At 43.4% G+C, this 17268-nt stretch overlaps 1 protein-coding gene across 1 annotated transcript in view; it reads right to left on the reverse strand.

The window, feature by feature from the left end:
- Window positions 1-17268, reverse strand: part of DPH6 (diphthamine biosynthesis 6) — a 275217-nt gene that overhangs the window by 248647 nt on the left and 9302 nt on the right. Inside the window, exon 3 of the mRNA XM_066634307.1 lies at window positions 15122-15315. Coding sequence (XP_066490404.1) covers window positions 15122-15315 — 194 coding nt within the window. The remainder of the gene's footprint in view (window positions 1-15121; window positions 15316-17268) is intronic.

Raw genomic sequence — 17268 nt, forward strand, 5'->3', positions numbered from 1 at the left:
CTGTATTTTCAGCTCTGTATTTTCAATGGCAGCTGAGGCCCCAATCCTATCCAATTTTCCAGCACTGGTGCAGACACAATGCAGCCCCATACCTTATGGGAACAAATGTTCCCATACCTTAAGGAGGACTCTGTGACTGCTGCCCCACCACAAGATGCAGTGCATGCCCAGTTGGCACAGCTGCACCAGCACTGGAAAATTGAATAGGCTTGGGCTGTGAGCTAGGTACTACGCGACCCACCTGAAATTGGTTCATGACCCACCTAGTGGATCCTGACCCACAGTTTGAGAAACACTGTACTAAAAAATAGGTCACTGTAATGTTGCAGGACTTCCCGTTAACACATTTACAGTACAATCCTATATATTAACAAAGGGCCCAATTCTATTCCCTCCCCCCACTGACGCAACCATACCAAAAAAGTGTGTGCTGCATCCAGGAGTGGAGGGAGATCCGAGAGCAAACAAGAAGTAAAATATAAAACATATATACTTACCGCCCAGTAAGCCCTGAGGCTGTAGGTCTCCTTGGACATATGACACTACTTTTGCGTGACACCACAAAGGAAGAGGGAGCTTCGAAAAGGAGGGGACAGGATCCAGCATACACTATTGCCACCAGATCCACCCCCTCCAGCTTCCTCCCCACCCCTAGTTCCTCCCTTCAACCTTCTTCAACCTTCAATGGGGGTGGCAAAGCCACTTTTGTGGGGTCGCAGCAAGCTTTCAAAGTTTGTCCCAAGACCACCTTTTTCCTCTTTCCACCTAACCTACCTTGAAGTCAGAGGCAGGAGTGGGCAGATTGGGTCCTGGGAGGGAGGCAGAATTGACAGTGGGTCCCTAGTCTCTTTAGTCATTTATTTGATTTATTGGGGTGGTGACACGAAAAAGGCCGAAGACCACTATTCTAAGCTCCAGCTAAGCTGATGCAACAACAAGGCACAAATTAAGATGATCTACTAAAAGTGAATTACAGTAAACCCTGTTGATGTGAATCAGTGTTGGACAACCTGATCTTATTTCATTTATGTCTGCCTATGGCAGGAGACCTTTTTGGTAAGATTCTCCCTTTGAACCAGTGCATTTCATTTTTTTAAGCTATGAAATTTCAGGAAGTCATACCTTAGATCAGTGGTTCTCACACATTTAGCACCGGGACCCACTTTTTAGAATGAGAATCTGTCAGGACCCACCGGAAGTGATGTCCTGACTGGAAGTGATATCATCAAGCAGGAAAAATTTTTAACAATCCTAGGCTGTAATCCTACCCACACTTACCCAGGAGTGAGTCCCGTTGACTATCCTTGTTAAAAGAATATACATAGTAGCTTGTTAAAAGTACAGGTCTGTAAAATGCAGTCACATACCATGGGAGCATCAAGTTTAATATATGAAAAATAAAATATTGAAATGAATGGGGAGCCACCTGAAATTGGTTTGCGACCCACCACCGACCCAGTTTGAGAAACTGCCTTAGGTGGTTACTAGAAGGAAGACAATTTGAGATTTGCTCTGACTTTGTAACAAGAGGCACCCAACAAATCTGAATAAACATGGAGAACAGCCATGATTTTTTTTCTTTTTTATTAATTATTGGAAGGTGCAGTGGCCATTTACATTTACTTAAGAAAAGGAGCTTCTAGTTGAGCTACAAATAAATCTAACAGCCTCTTCTCCTGCCATGAATGTTGGTAGCCCACTGCCTCAAGAAACTGCATCAAGGCCGACTACAGAGGGCACTGTTGTATCAGCTTTGGCACTTTCCTTGGGCTATACTAGCACGTACAGGGAACTGTCAAAAAAAATCTAATCCGCGGTGCAGAGAGGATGCAAATGTACTAAACCTAATACATTTGTAAGCCAAAAACACTGAAGCAAGGTTTCTGAAGACAACTGGACTTGAGGAGGAAAAAAAAACTTCATATAACAGACTGTCAACCTCAAAAGACTACTGCAGCACGCACAGGCGGAATTTCCCTTTGTAGTTTGCCGACTGAGAAAAAGGTAACTAATCATCGCACTTCCCTACCTTTTGCAAACAGCATCTCGTTACCGGAATCCTAGTTGCAATCAATAAGAAAAATGAACAAGGGCGGTTATGCAATTCCTCAATTTTTCTATAACCGGGAATATACGTATGATCATTACACGGTTTTATTTAGCAGGCCAACTCCATTTTTCTGCCTTTGTCCACAGCCAGCTGAAAATCCAATGCTTCTACTCCTCCGGAAGAAATAAAACTATAAAGATCAACTTAGACATGTTGATTTTGGTTTGATTTTAAATTTAAAAGCAGATATTATACCTCTTTACAAAGACTGGGTGCTATGATTATTAAAATATACCCATAGCATGCGTTTTAAGAGGGAACCGTTAGTGATTTTACTCGTATTTTAATCATTTTAATTATATGCTGTTTTTTTCAGCTCAGTTTAGCTCTCAGCTTAGGAGGACAAAAACAGGAACTGTCCAGGTTCTCTATGGAAATAGCCATATATCATTTTTGCTTCTATGTGTGGACAAAACAGCAGCAGCCTTAATCATTGCTGATGTTCTCCTTATGAACCTGCATTCCAGTTTTATTTCTGCAGAAGCCACTATACCTAACCTGCAATTCAGCACATCATTACAAGCACTTAAGTCCCTTTATATCACCAGGACTTAAGCAGGCATAACCTTGCCCTGGAGAGCAGCAATATTACAAAGGACTGAATATTGAAACTATTTCTCTTGGCTACTTTTCATTCAAATATATTATTAAAGGCAACAGGAACAATATGAAACGTTCAGCTAACCACTATTTTTTTTAAAATCTTGTTTTCAGTTCCTTTATTGAGGATGTTGCTTTTGTTTTTGTTACTCTCTACGCGTGAAGGCCAGCTCACACTGCCATGTGGGCACACAAATAATGCATGAACATTGTGGACCCATGGAGAGTTCAGTATGGAATGCAATAGTTATGTGATTGCTTCTCCATCAGCATGAAATGCAGCTCAACCCATATGCACCACAACATCACAAAGTAGCCAGAAGTGGGTGCAATTCATATCTGCCTATTTACTCTGAAAGTATACCATTGAATGTCACTTGTTCTTCAGTCTGCTACTCCAACCTGGACTATCCTGTGAAAGACAGTGTTGGAAACACTGTTAAATAAACACTATCTAAAGTGGTGTCCTCTTATTCAGGGTGTCCACAAAAACACTCCCTGATTTCACAATGTTATGATATCTAAACTAATTCAAATATTGAAACAACAGTTATTTCATTTTTTTCTCAATGAGCACCTGCCAAACAGATGGATTGGTCATGCTAGACGAGATGACCAGGTGTTCTGCGAAGTCACCAGATCTAACTGTTTGTGACTTCTTTCTTTGGGGGTACGTGAAGAGCACATTTTACGTACCACCACTACCTGCAAACCTGGAGGAGCTGAAAATTTCGATCACTGAAGCAGTTTGCATGATAACTCCAGATATGCTGCAGAGCGTCCGGACCTAACTGGACTATCGCATCGAAGTTTGCCGAGCAACCAGAGGAGCGCACATTGAGTGCTTTTAATGCTACCCTATACCACATGAAACTAAATGAAATCCTGCATCTGAAGCTACTAACTGTGAAAGATTATTACAATAAAGTTGCATAAATCGTACAATAAAGTATACCTGTTTGAAATCAGGGAGTGTTTTTGTGGACACCCTGTATTTAGCAGGGGGAGAGCAAACATCCACCTGCATAATCTGTGGCTATAGAATCCACGGATACACCACCCCCCGGTTTTCTGAAAACCGCAACTTCTCTGAGCACTGACATGACACCACAAGTACAAAATTCCACACCTGACCTCATGTGATGTGTTGCACAAAATGCACATAATTATTAAAAACACTGTATGAAATTACCTTCAGGCTACGTATATAAGGTGTATATGAAAATAAATAAATTTTGTGTTTAGACTTGGGCCCCATCCCCAAGATATCTCACCAGGTATGCACAAGTATTTCCGAATACGGAAAAATCCTACATCCAAAATGCTCCTGGTCCCAAGCACTTCAGATAAGAGATGCCCAACCTGTATATAAATATTATGATTAACAATAGTAATCTTCAAGAGGTGCACTAGCAGAGCCTTTTCCAGCACTTCACAAATTTTTGTCATTTGCATGTCGATATTTTGTGACGCTGCACTGGATCCAAAATGGAACTGTCGTTCTTTACTTGATGGCAAATCAAAATCTTACGACTGGACAGTAGACAAAAATATAACCATTTCGACTCTACCATCACCACAAACAAACAGCCCCTTCGCTCTTGGCCTAAATGGTTTTAAATGCACATATATTGCGCATCTGTAGGGTGGATGCTAATAATCTAGGACTGCAATCCTACATACACTCTATTGGAATTAAGCTCTACTGAACTCAGTGGGGTATACTTCTGAGTAAACATGCAAAGGATTGCACTCTAAGAGCATTAACTTATGTTTGATACTAACCATCCAATTATCTAAGTAAGAAACGTGGGTTAAACAGAGTTCCTTTTCTCATATAAAAATGAAAAATCAAGCTTTTTAAAAAATATATACTCCACTCAAATCTTTATTTAAAAATCACTTCTTGAAATGTTTACATTTCTGCAGTTGTGCAAATTCACATGCACGTCAAAGAATACCAAAGTCTAGACAAATGCAAGGAAAAATATTTTGATAACTTTCACAAAATTGATCTTCACTGTGTGATCCAACTTCCTGGTAATCACATATGTAAGTGTAAAAAGGTTAGCAAGAAAAATTACCAAGCTCATTTTGCAAAGATACTATAAAAAAAATCGGGTTATTCCCTCTGTTACAATGCAATATTTACTTCCAGCTAATGTACTGCAATCTTGATTGGGAGCAAAGGTGCTGTTAAAAAGAAATAGAGCATTGCTTATTTGTATACCTGCACATTTCACTTAAGGATAACGGCAGTGCTCCTGAAGCAATATAAAAGCAAAGCGATTAGCAATCGTTACTGTTAATTAGTGTTCACTTTACATTTAGAAGGACGGGCCCCTTTTTTCCTAGGACGTGGAAAGTTTCTTTCTGAAGTTTTGCCAGACCTGGACTAGATAACCGCTGGACTTTACTACTGATAAGCAGGCTTTAAAAAAAGAAAGAAAAAAAGATTTGGGGACAGATCGGCTTCCACTTAACGAAGCCCAACTTTTAAACAGGAAAAGGTTTGAAAGGAATGAGCACAATTGGAAACTCATACTTCACATTGTGCACTCCCCCGGATAAAAGGAGGAAACGGTGTTTATCAATGCACCACAAGCACACAGTTCATTTGGCGTCCTGTAAACAATGCTGGGTTGCCCGTTTCCGAGTACATGTGAGAATCTTGCAGACCCAGAACGCCACATTCAGCAGCCAAGGTCACAGTAGCCTTGCTCTGGAAGTGGGAAATTAGGAAAATCTGGCAATCAGAGGTTTCAGGCTGACCAGAAGAGACCTCAAGGCTCTACAGCCATCTTTCACCACTAGCCTTCCCGTCGCTGCTTTATTCGGCGTTAGTACAACAGGGCTGAAGGGAATGAAAACAATTCCACACAAATTCATTGAAAACGTTGTTTATAGAAAAGCTACAGTTTTCCCAGGGTAAGACAGCCACCCCATGGAAAATGAAGAGAAGGCTGGAAAGAAACTGGGTCAGCCCTACATTTTGGGGGCAAACCATCAAGAAAGATGCGTGTCCAAGGGTCCCGGGAAAAAAGACACCATGGCTTTAAAAAATGCATGAGAATCTTCCAGAAGCTGTGGTTACAGCTCACCATGTCTATACGGAAGCAACTTGTAAGATTTTAATGAAATCTATTTCCTAAGGGTTCGGTCCTATCCAACTTTCCAACACTGATACAATTGCGCCAACGGGGCATGTGCTGCATCCTGCAGTGGGGTGGGCAGCCACAGGTGGCTCTTGAAGGTAAGAGAATGTTCATTCCTTTTATCATGGGGCTGCACTGTGGCTGCATCAATGTGGGAAAGTTGGATGTTCTTATAGCTGCAGTTTTAGGGCCCAATCCTATCCAACTTTCTTTTGCTGATGCAGCCACAATGCAGCTTCAAAGTAAAGGAACATTCTCTTACCTTGAGGAGGCCTCGGTGACTGTCCGTCCCCCCCACTGCAAGGTGCATGCCCTGTTCAAGGTAAACGCTATCTTACCTTGAGGAAGCCTCAGTGACTGCCCCTTAAAAGATCTAACGTTGAACAACCTGGGAAAGCAAAGCATGCACGGGTCAAGAAAATGCATGGTCCCATCCCACCCAGTTCTATCCTCAGGAGACACCTTTTCCACCTGGCCTTCTGTTCTTCCCTCTATCCTCATTCCTCACTGGAACCAAGCTTTAAGTATGTGAACAGCATATGCTTCCATGATTCTCTTCCTCTCAGCTATTTTCTCCTTGCTGTCTAGTTTTGATTGTAAGCTCCTTGAGGACAGAGGAAACCCTTATTTTTGTCCCTGTCCACTGACACCGCTGCGTGAATAATATTTGCTTTTCACATTTCTGTGCAAACAATTGACAGACTGTTTCAAAACCTCCGGAATTTGCCAATTCTCAAAATTTTACCATATATATCAGAGATCTTCAACCTTTTTCGTGCCACATCCCCAATAAAGTATGAGATTAGGGGCCCCAATATCTATCCCACACCCCCTTCCAGGACCCTATTCATCCACTCCCACCCTTGTCACTGCCTATCCCCATGTAATGCTCTCCTAGCAGTGTTCACTATAACCCACAATGTCTCCGTAAGCCACTTCCTGTTTGATTTTGAAAACCAGAAACGGTATATGGAGGTTTTGGATGACCATTCTGAGGCCTGTACAGTGGGTCGCCAGGCTGGGAGAGACCACCAGGAGCATTGCAGCCAACCACAGGTGACAAGGTGGGTCGTGGTGCTGCAAAGTTTGGGAACCCCTGATCTACATGAAACCGTTTCTGCACTCTGTATTTATATAACACTTTTGCTAAGTATTATCTCTTGGTGATATTTAACAAAAGATCAAGCTGCTCTGAGCAGATAAAATTTATTCTCCAGAATGCACACTCTGCAAATCCAACCACTGCTATTGCGCAGCCCACATATTATGCTACAATGTGGAGGCTGCCTTAAATCATTCCATGTGGTGGCTATTATCCCCAGCCATTTATATGCAATGGCTCACCACAGAGCTGGAACAATTTTCTCAAAGGCAGTGTGAATGCCTGAAAGGAAAGCATAGAGGGTTGAATAAAATCCTTACCCATTCTACATAGTGAATTGCAGCACATGAACTGCTTACCACGTGATAACAGCTGCCCCGCCAAAAAATTTTAAGTGGCTTCCACAGGATGGCTGTAATGCGCAGATCGGACCTGAATCACAATGGTTAAGCTAAGCACAACTCAATCTGATTTGTGCTTTGCACAAATCTGGTTTTGATTAACTTCTCAACACACATTTTAATTGTACTGATTTCCTTTTCAGACTCGCACACGTACAGCGATTACAGGTTCATCTACACAGATAGAACCAGGGCTTCCACTCCCTCTTCCCTTCATCAGGTCATCAGTTGTTCTAAATTCCTTCTCAACATATTGACATGGTCTATTAGACCAGGGGTGGGCAAAGCCCAGACCAAGGGCCATTTGTAGCCCTCGGGGACCCCCAATTCGGCCCATAAGGAGCAGCCAGTCTCCAAAGAGCCTCTAGCCTGTTGGAGACTGTTGGAGCCCCCGCTGGCTCACGACTGCTGGTCACGACCGCTAGACTCCATGTGTTTTCAGATTTTCCCTGGGAATTATTTTAACCCCCGCTGTCCATTGCCTCTGAACAACTTATGTCTCTATGTGTTTCTGGCTTGGTCTATCTGTTTTCACAGTGCAGGAGGTGTGTGGCAAACAGTTCATGGTTCCCATGTGGTTTTACATGCCTGCATTATAGTTCTCATGTGCATTATAAATAAACGCAGTAAAATCCATTCACTCGTATAAGTTCTGTCTCCAATATATTCACTTATGGAAACGTATTCAAATTTGAAATGTAAATTATTTTTCCCCCAGCCCCCAACACAGTGTCAGAGAGATGATGTGGCCATCCTGCCAAAATGTTTGCCCACCCCTGTATTAGATGACCTATTGTTTAAAAATGCACATTGTTCCCTCAATACATTTTACATGCCCAGTTATATTGTTATGTCACTGATACTGGAGGAGGGCAGGAGGTCTGGTCTAGGGGGTAGAGCCTCCATTTGCCTGAAGATAACATCCGAAGGTCGCCAGTTCGAGGCCACCGGCACCGTGCGACCTTGAAGCAGCTGACAAGCTGAGCCGAGTTATTCCATCTGCTCTGAGCGTGGGAGGATGGAGGCCAGAATGTGCGACCAGATCAAGAAAGAATCATCTGAATGTTGTGGTTTCTTGAAAGATAGAAACCTTCTTTCAAATTGTAAAAATCCCTACGGGGATTTGAATTGCCTGCCTATGTAAACCGCCTTGAATAAAGTCTGAGGAGAAATCTGAGGACCAAGAAAGGCAGTATAGAAATACCTCTATTATTATTATTATTATTATTATTATTATTATTATTATTATTATTACTGGTGATAAAGGCAGACAGCCATCCTTAAAATGACCAAAATACACAACAGTGGGCCCTCAGTATCTGTGGGGGATCCAATCTAGCCCTCCTCCCCGTAGATAATAAATTCAGTGGATAATAAAATCCGTTGGGGGGCCAGGCCGCAATTACTTACCTGGGGCCGCACCCAGTCTTCCCGAGGTTGTGCAAAGACTCCCCATTTCCTCAGAAGCCTACAGGACGCAATCAGAAGTCACCGGCAAGAACCAAAAGTGACTTCCAGTTCTCCTCTCCCCTGAGCACCTCCCAGATGCAACCAGAGGCCACCTCTGGTTGCATCCAGGAGGTCTTCTGAGGCCCTCCAGTTGTAGGCCCAGCATCATGTCAAGCCTACAGATAAGGAGGGCCCCTTGTCCTTACCAAGACAACTTTTCAGTAAAATAACAACAGGGTGACTTAAAGCCCAGTCCTATTTGGGTATCAGTGCAATGTTCGTCATACCCTAAACATGTTCTGGAAATGCCAATGACAGTGTGGTGATGCAACAAAGGCTCAGCTTGTTTACTAAGTCTGTCCTGGCAAAGCAACACTGGCACAGAACAGCACGGCCCTTCCTACTAGCACCTCCAGCATCCACAGAGAAACATCAACACCACCGGTTATTCACAGAGTGGAATCCTGACAGCAACATGAAATCCATGTGACATCTTCATGCCCGGTGCCAGGAAGTTGGCACGTCATCCATTTGTCCTCAGTGCGATGTCCAAGGAGTCAGTCACTGCATCCGATCGACCCCAACACAGGCAGCCACAGACGCCAATGCTGGAGGGACTCCCCACCTCACTCCACCAGCCACGAGGAACAAATAACACTGCCACAGGCACCATCTCAACCATGGAAGATGTCCCAAGGACAACACACAGAACAACCCAAGGATGCTACAGCACCCCTACCTCCTACAGTCTGACCTCCTACAGTGCCATCAGGGAAGGAACCCTGAAGCAGCATGGGGAAGGACTGGAACAAGTCACAAGGTGAGCTTCAACAGCACTCAGGCAAAGCAAGAAGCTAGTGGCTCACTGGCAAAGGCATAGGCTGGGAGCCAGGCGAGACAGCTTCAAGCCAAGCCGATTTCTTCACCTTTGCAATGGGCATTTAACTTAAAATACTGTGGAAAAACTTAGAAGTTCAACACTCCATAAAGAATTCAAACAAATCCTTCAAAGACTTTGAAACTAATTATTCAGTATTACCATTGCAGAAGACTATTATAGTCATGACAGTTGACTATAGAAGAAAGAAGACTATAGAAGAAAGAAGAGATTGTTTTATTGGCAAGCGTATTTTTCCCACCATATATATGACAAGTAGCAAGTTCTATAAATGGCTTTATAAGCTGAGAAAACGCATTAAAGGTTTTTAACACCCAACACACGCACAGGTTGCCTCCTGGCTTCTGAACGTATAAACAGGTAGACAAAGGGGAACTGTTCAGTACATCGGGAAGCAGCACCCTGAACACGTCATAGGACGGAAAACAAGAATAAACGGCAGTCTCTCTCATCTACATTCAGATTAACAGTTATAGTTGATCTATGGTCCAGCTTTCCCAACACTCACATATCTGAGAAATTTGTCCTGTATGATTCCTGTATAGATTCCTGTATACAAGTGGACCTTATATAGTAATTCAGAAAGCAGCACTGGTTTAAAGTTGCCAAACGTCTTAGATGCATGACTTAAGTGTGCAGCTGGTGCAACAATGAAAGCCCCATTCTTACAGTCGTATAAAATACCTACTTGTCTTTGCGAATATAAATCCAGAATAAACTAAGAACAGGCCACTAATCGACCATCATGTAAGGAGAGAGACACCAACAGATTTCAAGGGAGATCCACAAAAACATAATCATCTTTATTGGACGATGTGTCTAACACACTAGTGTTTTGAAGCTAATTATCTATGTATTAATACGTTTGCGACCATGGCAATGCACAAGATATATGGGGGAAGGACACCGAGGAAGGCTAGAACTACACAAAGTAACTACATCTTCTTCTAAATTGTGCACCGCATGGTCAGAATGTACACTTTATGCCAGGGGGTCTCCAAACCCCGGCCTGGGGGCCAGATGTGGCCCGCGGCAAGCCTCTATCTGGCCCGCGGCCAGCCTCTGATCCCCTCAGAGCCTCTGGCCTAGTTGATCAAACACAATTGGAATTGTGTTTGTGGGGTGGGGGAATGAAGGTCTATTTAAGTGTGTGCTTTATCTCCTGGGCTGGGTGCTTGGAGAAATCCTGGACATTTGAACCCATTCATTCATTCATCTAAGTTCCATCTCTAATGTATTTATTTAAATTTTATATTTAATTTTTTTTTCTGGCCCGCGACACTGTGCCAGATATTTGATGCGGCCCTTTGGCCAAAAGGTTAGAAACCCCTGCTCTATGCCAATAGTGTAGCTATGGGAGAGGGGGCGCAATGCAGTAAGGCTTGCAGGTGCTGCAACACACCATGTAAGCGGCCCCTCCCATTTGCTGTCGGAGCCATTCTGGGCAGAAACAGCAACGCATTGTATATTGCAGCATCTGTGTGTTGCAGCACCTGCAAGGCCCCCCCCCGTAGCTACGCTACTGCTTTATCCAATCCAAGGTACTGTCACCAAGCTACAACCACCATGTTGAGTTCTCCCCTACCTGATGCAAGGTCATCATTTTGAAAGATTCTTTGCACCGGCCAGTTGTAGCCGACAAGAGCTGTAATTAACACAGGCTATACCTGTGGGCCAGGCAAAAAATGGTTTAAAAAAAAGAAAATTCATGCCGCAAACGAGGGCTGGGAGATCAGCCTACAGAAGCATTGTACACAGCCAATGGAAAGGATAACATGCTTCTGGATTGCAGTCTCCACTGAACTGGCTGGCTGCCTGACTTTTTCAATGTGAACTGGGACACTTATCAGCGGCCCAAGCTGATTACTGTATGCAACTCATTGTCCACCACAAGGGGTGGAATAGGGGCTCACTTTATTTTCTTATGAAAATAAAAAGCCAACATGAACGCTCCGCTCAGATTATTTTCCCCTATAAATGACCCAATTATTTATTGGCATATGCAAGCCTTCAAGTGCAATTTTAGAACTGCTTTTAAATGAATTCAGCTGTAAAAGCACAGTTATAGAATGTCTATCATTAATGCAATTGATTCCATATATTTATATCTTTAAATTTGCCTGCAGTGAAATTAATATCTGCTCTGAACAAAAAAAAAACAAAAAAAAAAAACTCCTCACTTATTTAGTCCAAGACAACTTGATAACATCTCTTTCAACTATAGTTATAAATATCATGCACAAACTTCCAAAGCAGGAGTTGTCAAGATTTAACACTAGCATTAATTTATGTCATAACTGACTGCTATTCTCAAGATAATAGCAAAGTATTCAGTCCGTGCTGTCTGGAGAAAAAATGAAAAGAAACTTTGTCCTGTCATTAATCATTTAATTAAATCGATCAATAACACATTCTCTTTACACTTCTTTACAGACTGAACCTATGATTTGTGGCATCGGTATGGAAGGAGTTAGAACGAGAATTCCAAAAACTATGTCACACATCATCACAAAGCATGATTCTGCACTAGGAAAGCAGGCAGAGCCTCAAAACAAAACATGCAGAGTCAGGACGGACGAAACCTCCAACAATTTTAACTAGTTTTTTAACTGGTTCAGTAGGGTTCTTATCTGCAGGTTCGGAACCCACAGTTTTGACCCAAAGTGGCTTCCGAACCTGTGTCTGGTGGGCGCACAGAGGACCGCCGGGCACAACTGGAACTGCTGGAAGTTTCTCAGTTTACTGGAAGTGCCTCTCAGAGGCTTTCTGGGAAGCCTTCTAAGGGGGTTTACAGAGGTCTCTGTGGGACCCTCACATATCTCAGTATCTGCAGGTTCGGTATCCATGGGGGGGTCCAAGAAAGGATCTCCTGCGGATACCTAGGTCCAACTATAAAGACAAACATTGCCAGAACGATCCAAATTCACCAATAAATGAAGCCCGAATGTGGCAGACAATGACATCTTAAGGGCGCAATCCTAACCCACTTTCCAGCACTGGCATAGCTGTGTCAGTGGGGCATGTGCTGCATCCTGCAGTTGGGGGCCAGTCACAGAGGCCTCCTCAAGGTAAGGCAATGTTTGTTCCCTTACCTCGGAGCTGCATTGCCCTTATGTTAGTGCTGGAAAGTGGGTTAGGATTGCGCCTTAAGTCATACAACGATACCATAATACAATGCCAATGTCCTTACTTCAATCTACACACACATACACACACACACACACACACAGAGAGAGAGAGAGAGAGAGAGAGAGAGAGAGAGAGAGAGAGAGAGAGTTCTGCTAACCGATATAACCAGCAAGCCCCACAGGTGCCAGTCAACAAAGGTTGTACTGTATTCATGGCAATCCTGTTCCCAAGGGGTTTACGGTCTTAAAGATGATACATACTAATACCCTGATACATACTGATACATGATATATATTACATATTAATACCCTGCACATTCAAAAAAGTGCTACTGTATATACACTGGTTTCCCAAGTTACGGATGTCCAAGTTATGGACAGCAGCATCAGTGACTTTCATCAAAGTGCAATACATACATTGTGGTGCTTTTGTGCAGGCACAATAGCGCTGGACCAGTAGGAAACAACTGTTTAAAGCTTTGCATAGTCTGACTTCCATACAGACCACCGGAACCAGCATATGCGTAGGGGCCTTTGAGCCCAATCCTATGCATGTCTAAGTAAGTACTGGAGAGCTTCCAGTGCTCACTTGAGCAAGGATTACAGTCCTGGGTGCTGTGGTGAGATTTTTTGAACTGAAATTGGAGAGTGGCAAACTTTGTTGTTGATTTCTGTATAGATTAAACAGTCAGGTAAACAGGAACTGATTGAGCACACGGCACCCTTGTTTTCCTTATAAACTTCTGAAAAGTGGTCCAGTGTGTTTCCTTGAATCTGTGTGCATGCTAAAAATATTCTGCCGAAACCCATCATGGATCACTCTGTCGTGGGGTGCAGTTTAACCGTGCTATTGTTCTACAAAGGAAATCCAAGATTAGAAACATCATCAGGATTATTGTATTTTGACTGATAAAAGGTTTTCAGCAAAGTGGCAAACTTTCTCTTACAGAGCAACAAAGAGAATCCTATTTGAACTTTGTTTGTTGGTCAACCATCAACACCAACTCTGCCCTGAAAAATGCCCTCAGTTAGAAGCTTATCCAAGGAAACCGATATAGAGCTTCACAATACAGCAATACCAATATTTTATGCTTGTATCCTGCCAACAAGAATGTCCAGACCACAGTAACCAACTATTCAGCCGACGTGCGTTCAGATTTAAAAATCATCCTTCCAATCAGAAATATCTTTTTAATAAATAATAATATACACGTCCATAAGACACATTAAATCATTTTTAATAATAATAATCCGCTGATCCAGTATCAATGGATTCAGTTATCTGTGGTTCTCCACAGCACCCTAACCCCCCCGGCAACCATCAACTTCCACTTTTCGTTAGCAAGCAGGTATACGTCTGCTTTTACAGAGGTTGGCAAAGGAATGTGACAAGCAGGCAGACAGACTGCACTCTAGAGGGACACAGCCAGAATGTTAACAGGAAGCTCAGACAGTAAGGAGCACAACAGGATTCCGCCAGGAATGGCTCCGAAGGGAGGGGCCGCTAGCCCACCTCCCTCCCAGGCTGAGTGCTCTGCCCCCCTCCAGCTACAGCACTGTCTACATTTCTTACTATAAATCAGTTTACTACTAAATAATACTGGGGTTTTTTATCCTCAAGTCAGGAGGCAACGGTAAAGCACAGAATAAGCCACAAATGAACACCACTTCATCCAAGTTTATTCTCTGGAGGGGGGAGGAAATGATGTATAGCAAAAAATAAAAATACAGGCATGTCCCCATATCCGTCTCCTGCGGTTAAGGGAAACCACAGATATGGGTGAACACCTCCCCCCACCCTCCAGAGCCAAGGGGAGCCTCCAAAGGGTCTTGTGAGACCAGCAGAGACCACAGAGGTCCATCCGCAGCCTCTGCCGGGCTCAGACTGAGCCTTTCCGTTAAAAAAAAAAGAAGTGACTTTTTCTGGGAAACCAAAAGTAATGTTTTTAATGCCATATAAGGCATTAAGAGGCCTGGGGAAGCCCCAGAGGGCTTATGCCTTATAAGGCATTAAAAGTCACTTCCAGATTAATGGAGAAATTGGAAGTCACGGTTTTTTAACAGAAAGGTTCAGTCTGTGGAGAGAACCCTCTGGAGGCAAGTGGAACAGAGCTCCGATCCACAGGTAAGTGAATCTGCAGAGGCCGGATCCACAGATACAGGGTCCCCTGTATAGATGAATATAAGAGGAGTAACTACTCGCTTCTATTCTACAAGCCTAAAAATTAACACTTACTTATTTTGAATATCAAGAATTGCAAATGGTCATGCAACGTACCTTGACGCATTTCAGAAGCTGATAAAGATCTTCAACCTCATCGCCTTCACACTTGGTATATACTCTGCCAGTGGCCAAGCTGGTACCTTTGATGGTGTGACGATAAAGAGGCAAGCCCATTGCTTCAGCATACAGGTCTATAGCGTGGTGCCCCACTGTTTGATACATGTAACTGTCCAGCTCATCTGCACCCTCTGGAAGATAGGCAAAAAGTAAAACTGCATTATATACTTTGGTTCTCAAACTTCTTAGCACCAGGCAGAAGCAAACCGAGGGGAGGGCCATGGGTGTGTGCCCCCCCAAAACTGCCTGCCAGCAGGCAAGGGCACCCACCGACTGGGTAGCAAAATCAGGTGCCAGGGAAACGCCCATTGGGCAGGCGCTGGCGAGATTGGCTGGAATAGAAACCCAGGTCTACCCACCCAGCAAACCTTGGCCAAGGAGACCATCAGGTTCAACCTGGAGCCCAGGTCTACTCGTCTGGTTGACCTGGGCTCTGGAGTTGGTAGTGCTCATGGATCCCCCACCCAACACTGGATCTGCCCCGGCGCCAGGACCTACTTTTTAGAATGACAATGTCGGGACCCACCAGAAGCGATGGACCCGGAAGTGACGTCATAACCTGGATGTGATGTCATCAAGCAGGAAAATTTTAACATCCCCCATACAACAAACTCCAACCCAATCAAGTAAATTAAAAGTTTACAATAAGTTTAAAACTTTTTTAAAAAAAGGAGAACCCTCCCAAGCAGTTGTTTATCTGTTTAAAAAAAACTATCCTCAAAGATTCCAAAGCCTGCAATCCACACTTACCTGGGAGTAAACCCCACTGACTATCGGATCCTTGAAATAGGGGGAACAAAGCTCCCTTGAGAAGGCCCCATAACTGCCATCCCAACAACCCCCTGTTGGGACAGTTGCATCCGGCAATGGAAAGTTGGATAGGATAGGGCCCTCTATCATACCCTCCTGTTAATCACCTTTCCCCCCAGGTTAAAAAGCCCTGTCTCTTAACCCATTTCTGCCCAGCCCACAGGTGTACGCATTTGATCCCTGTTTGCATATATGCATATATGGAATGAAAAGATGCCAAAGCAATATCGGCACTACCCACAGTTTATTGAAATTATATGTCAAAACAAATGCCTACTATCGAGTGTACTTATTGTACTATCTCCAATTATAGTGCATTGCAATGTATACAGTAATCTATTTTTGTTGATGTCAGATATTTACAAGTTGTGAGAGCTGCAGTTTCCATATGTATCGGAAGTGGAAATATACAACAATGCATACATTCGGTTTCAAAAGATCTCTCCCGTTATCCTTTAAGCAGACTACTAGTGCAGAAATTGACAGCCTTTTTATTAAATGAAGCCTAGCAAGTAATGGAAGAGAGAGATAAATGAAAGGTGTTGGAAGCAACTCAAGAAGAAGAAGAAGAAGAGGAAGAAGAAGATGATGATGATGATGATGATGATGATTCTATTACAGCACTTAAAGTAATCATTTTGCCATTTCAGTGACAACATTCCACATTTCCGATATGGACTACAGACTACCAAGTGGTTCTGGTTTAATTATAATGCCGTTGTACTAATCCAGGGGTGTCCAAAGTTTTTGGCAGGAGGGCCACATCATCTCTCTGACACTGTGTCGGGGGCCGGGGAAAAAAAGAATTAATTTACCTTTAAAATTTGAATACATTTACATAAGTATACATAAATAAATATATTAAAGATGAACTTATATGAATGAATGAAGGTCTTGCAATAACACAAGGCCTATAAAAGGCCTTGTACAAAGCAAGGCTGGCCTTTCCTTTGCTGCTGCTACTGCATCATAGATGTGAAACAGCAAGCAGTGGAGGAAGCCCTCATCCCACAGCTCATGCGAGAGGTCAAACAGTCGCCCTCAAGCTGAGAGTAGTTGCGTTGGGCCAGTGCGGGCTCCAACAAATCTCTGGAGGGCCAGAGGCTCATTGGAGACTGGGGTCTCCCTGAGGGCCACATTGAGAGGCCTTGGGGGCCGCATGTGGCCCCAGGGCCGGGGTTTGGGCACCCCTGTACTAATCGATGGTAAAGTCAAACCTGGAGTATTGTATCCAGTTCTGGTCGCCACACCTCAAAAAGTATACAGTGAAGATG

This window comes from Tiliqua scincoides, chromosome 1 (assembly GCF_035046505.1).
Source record: "Tiliqua scincoides isolate rTilSci1 chromosome 1, rTilSci1.hap2, whole genome shotgun sequence".
Taxonomy (NCBI): domain Eukaryota; kingdom Metazoa; phylum Chordata; class Lepidosauria; order Squamata; family Scincidae; genus Tiliqua; species Tiliqua scincoides.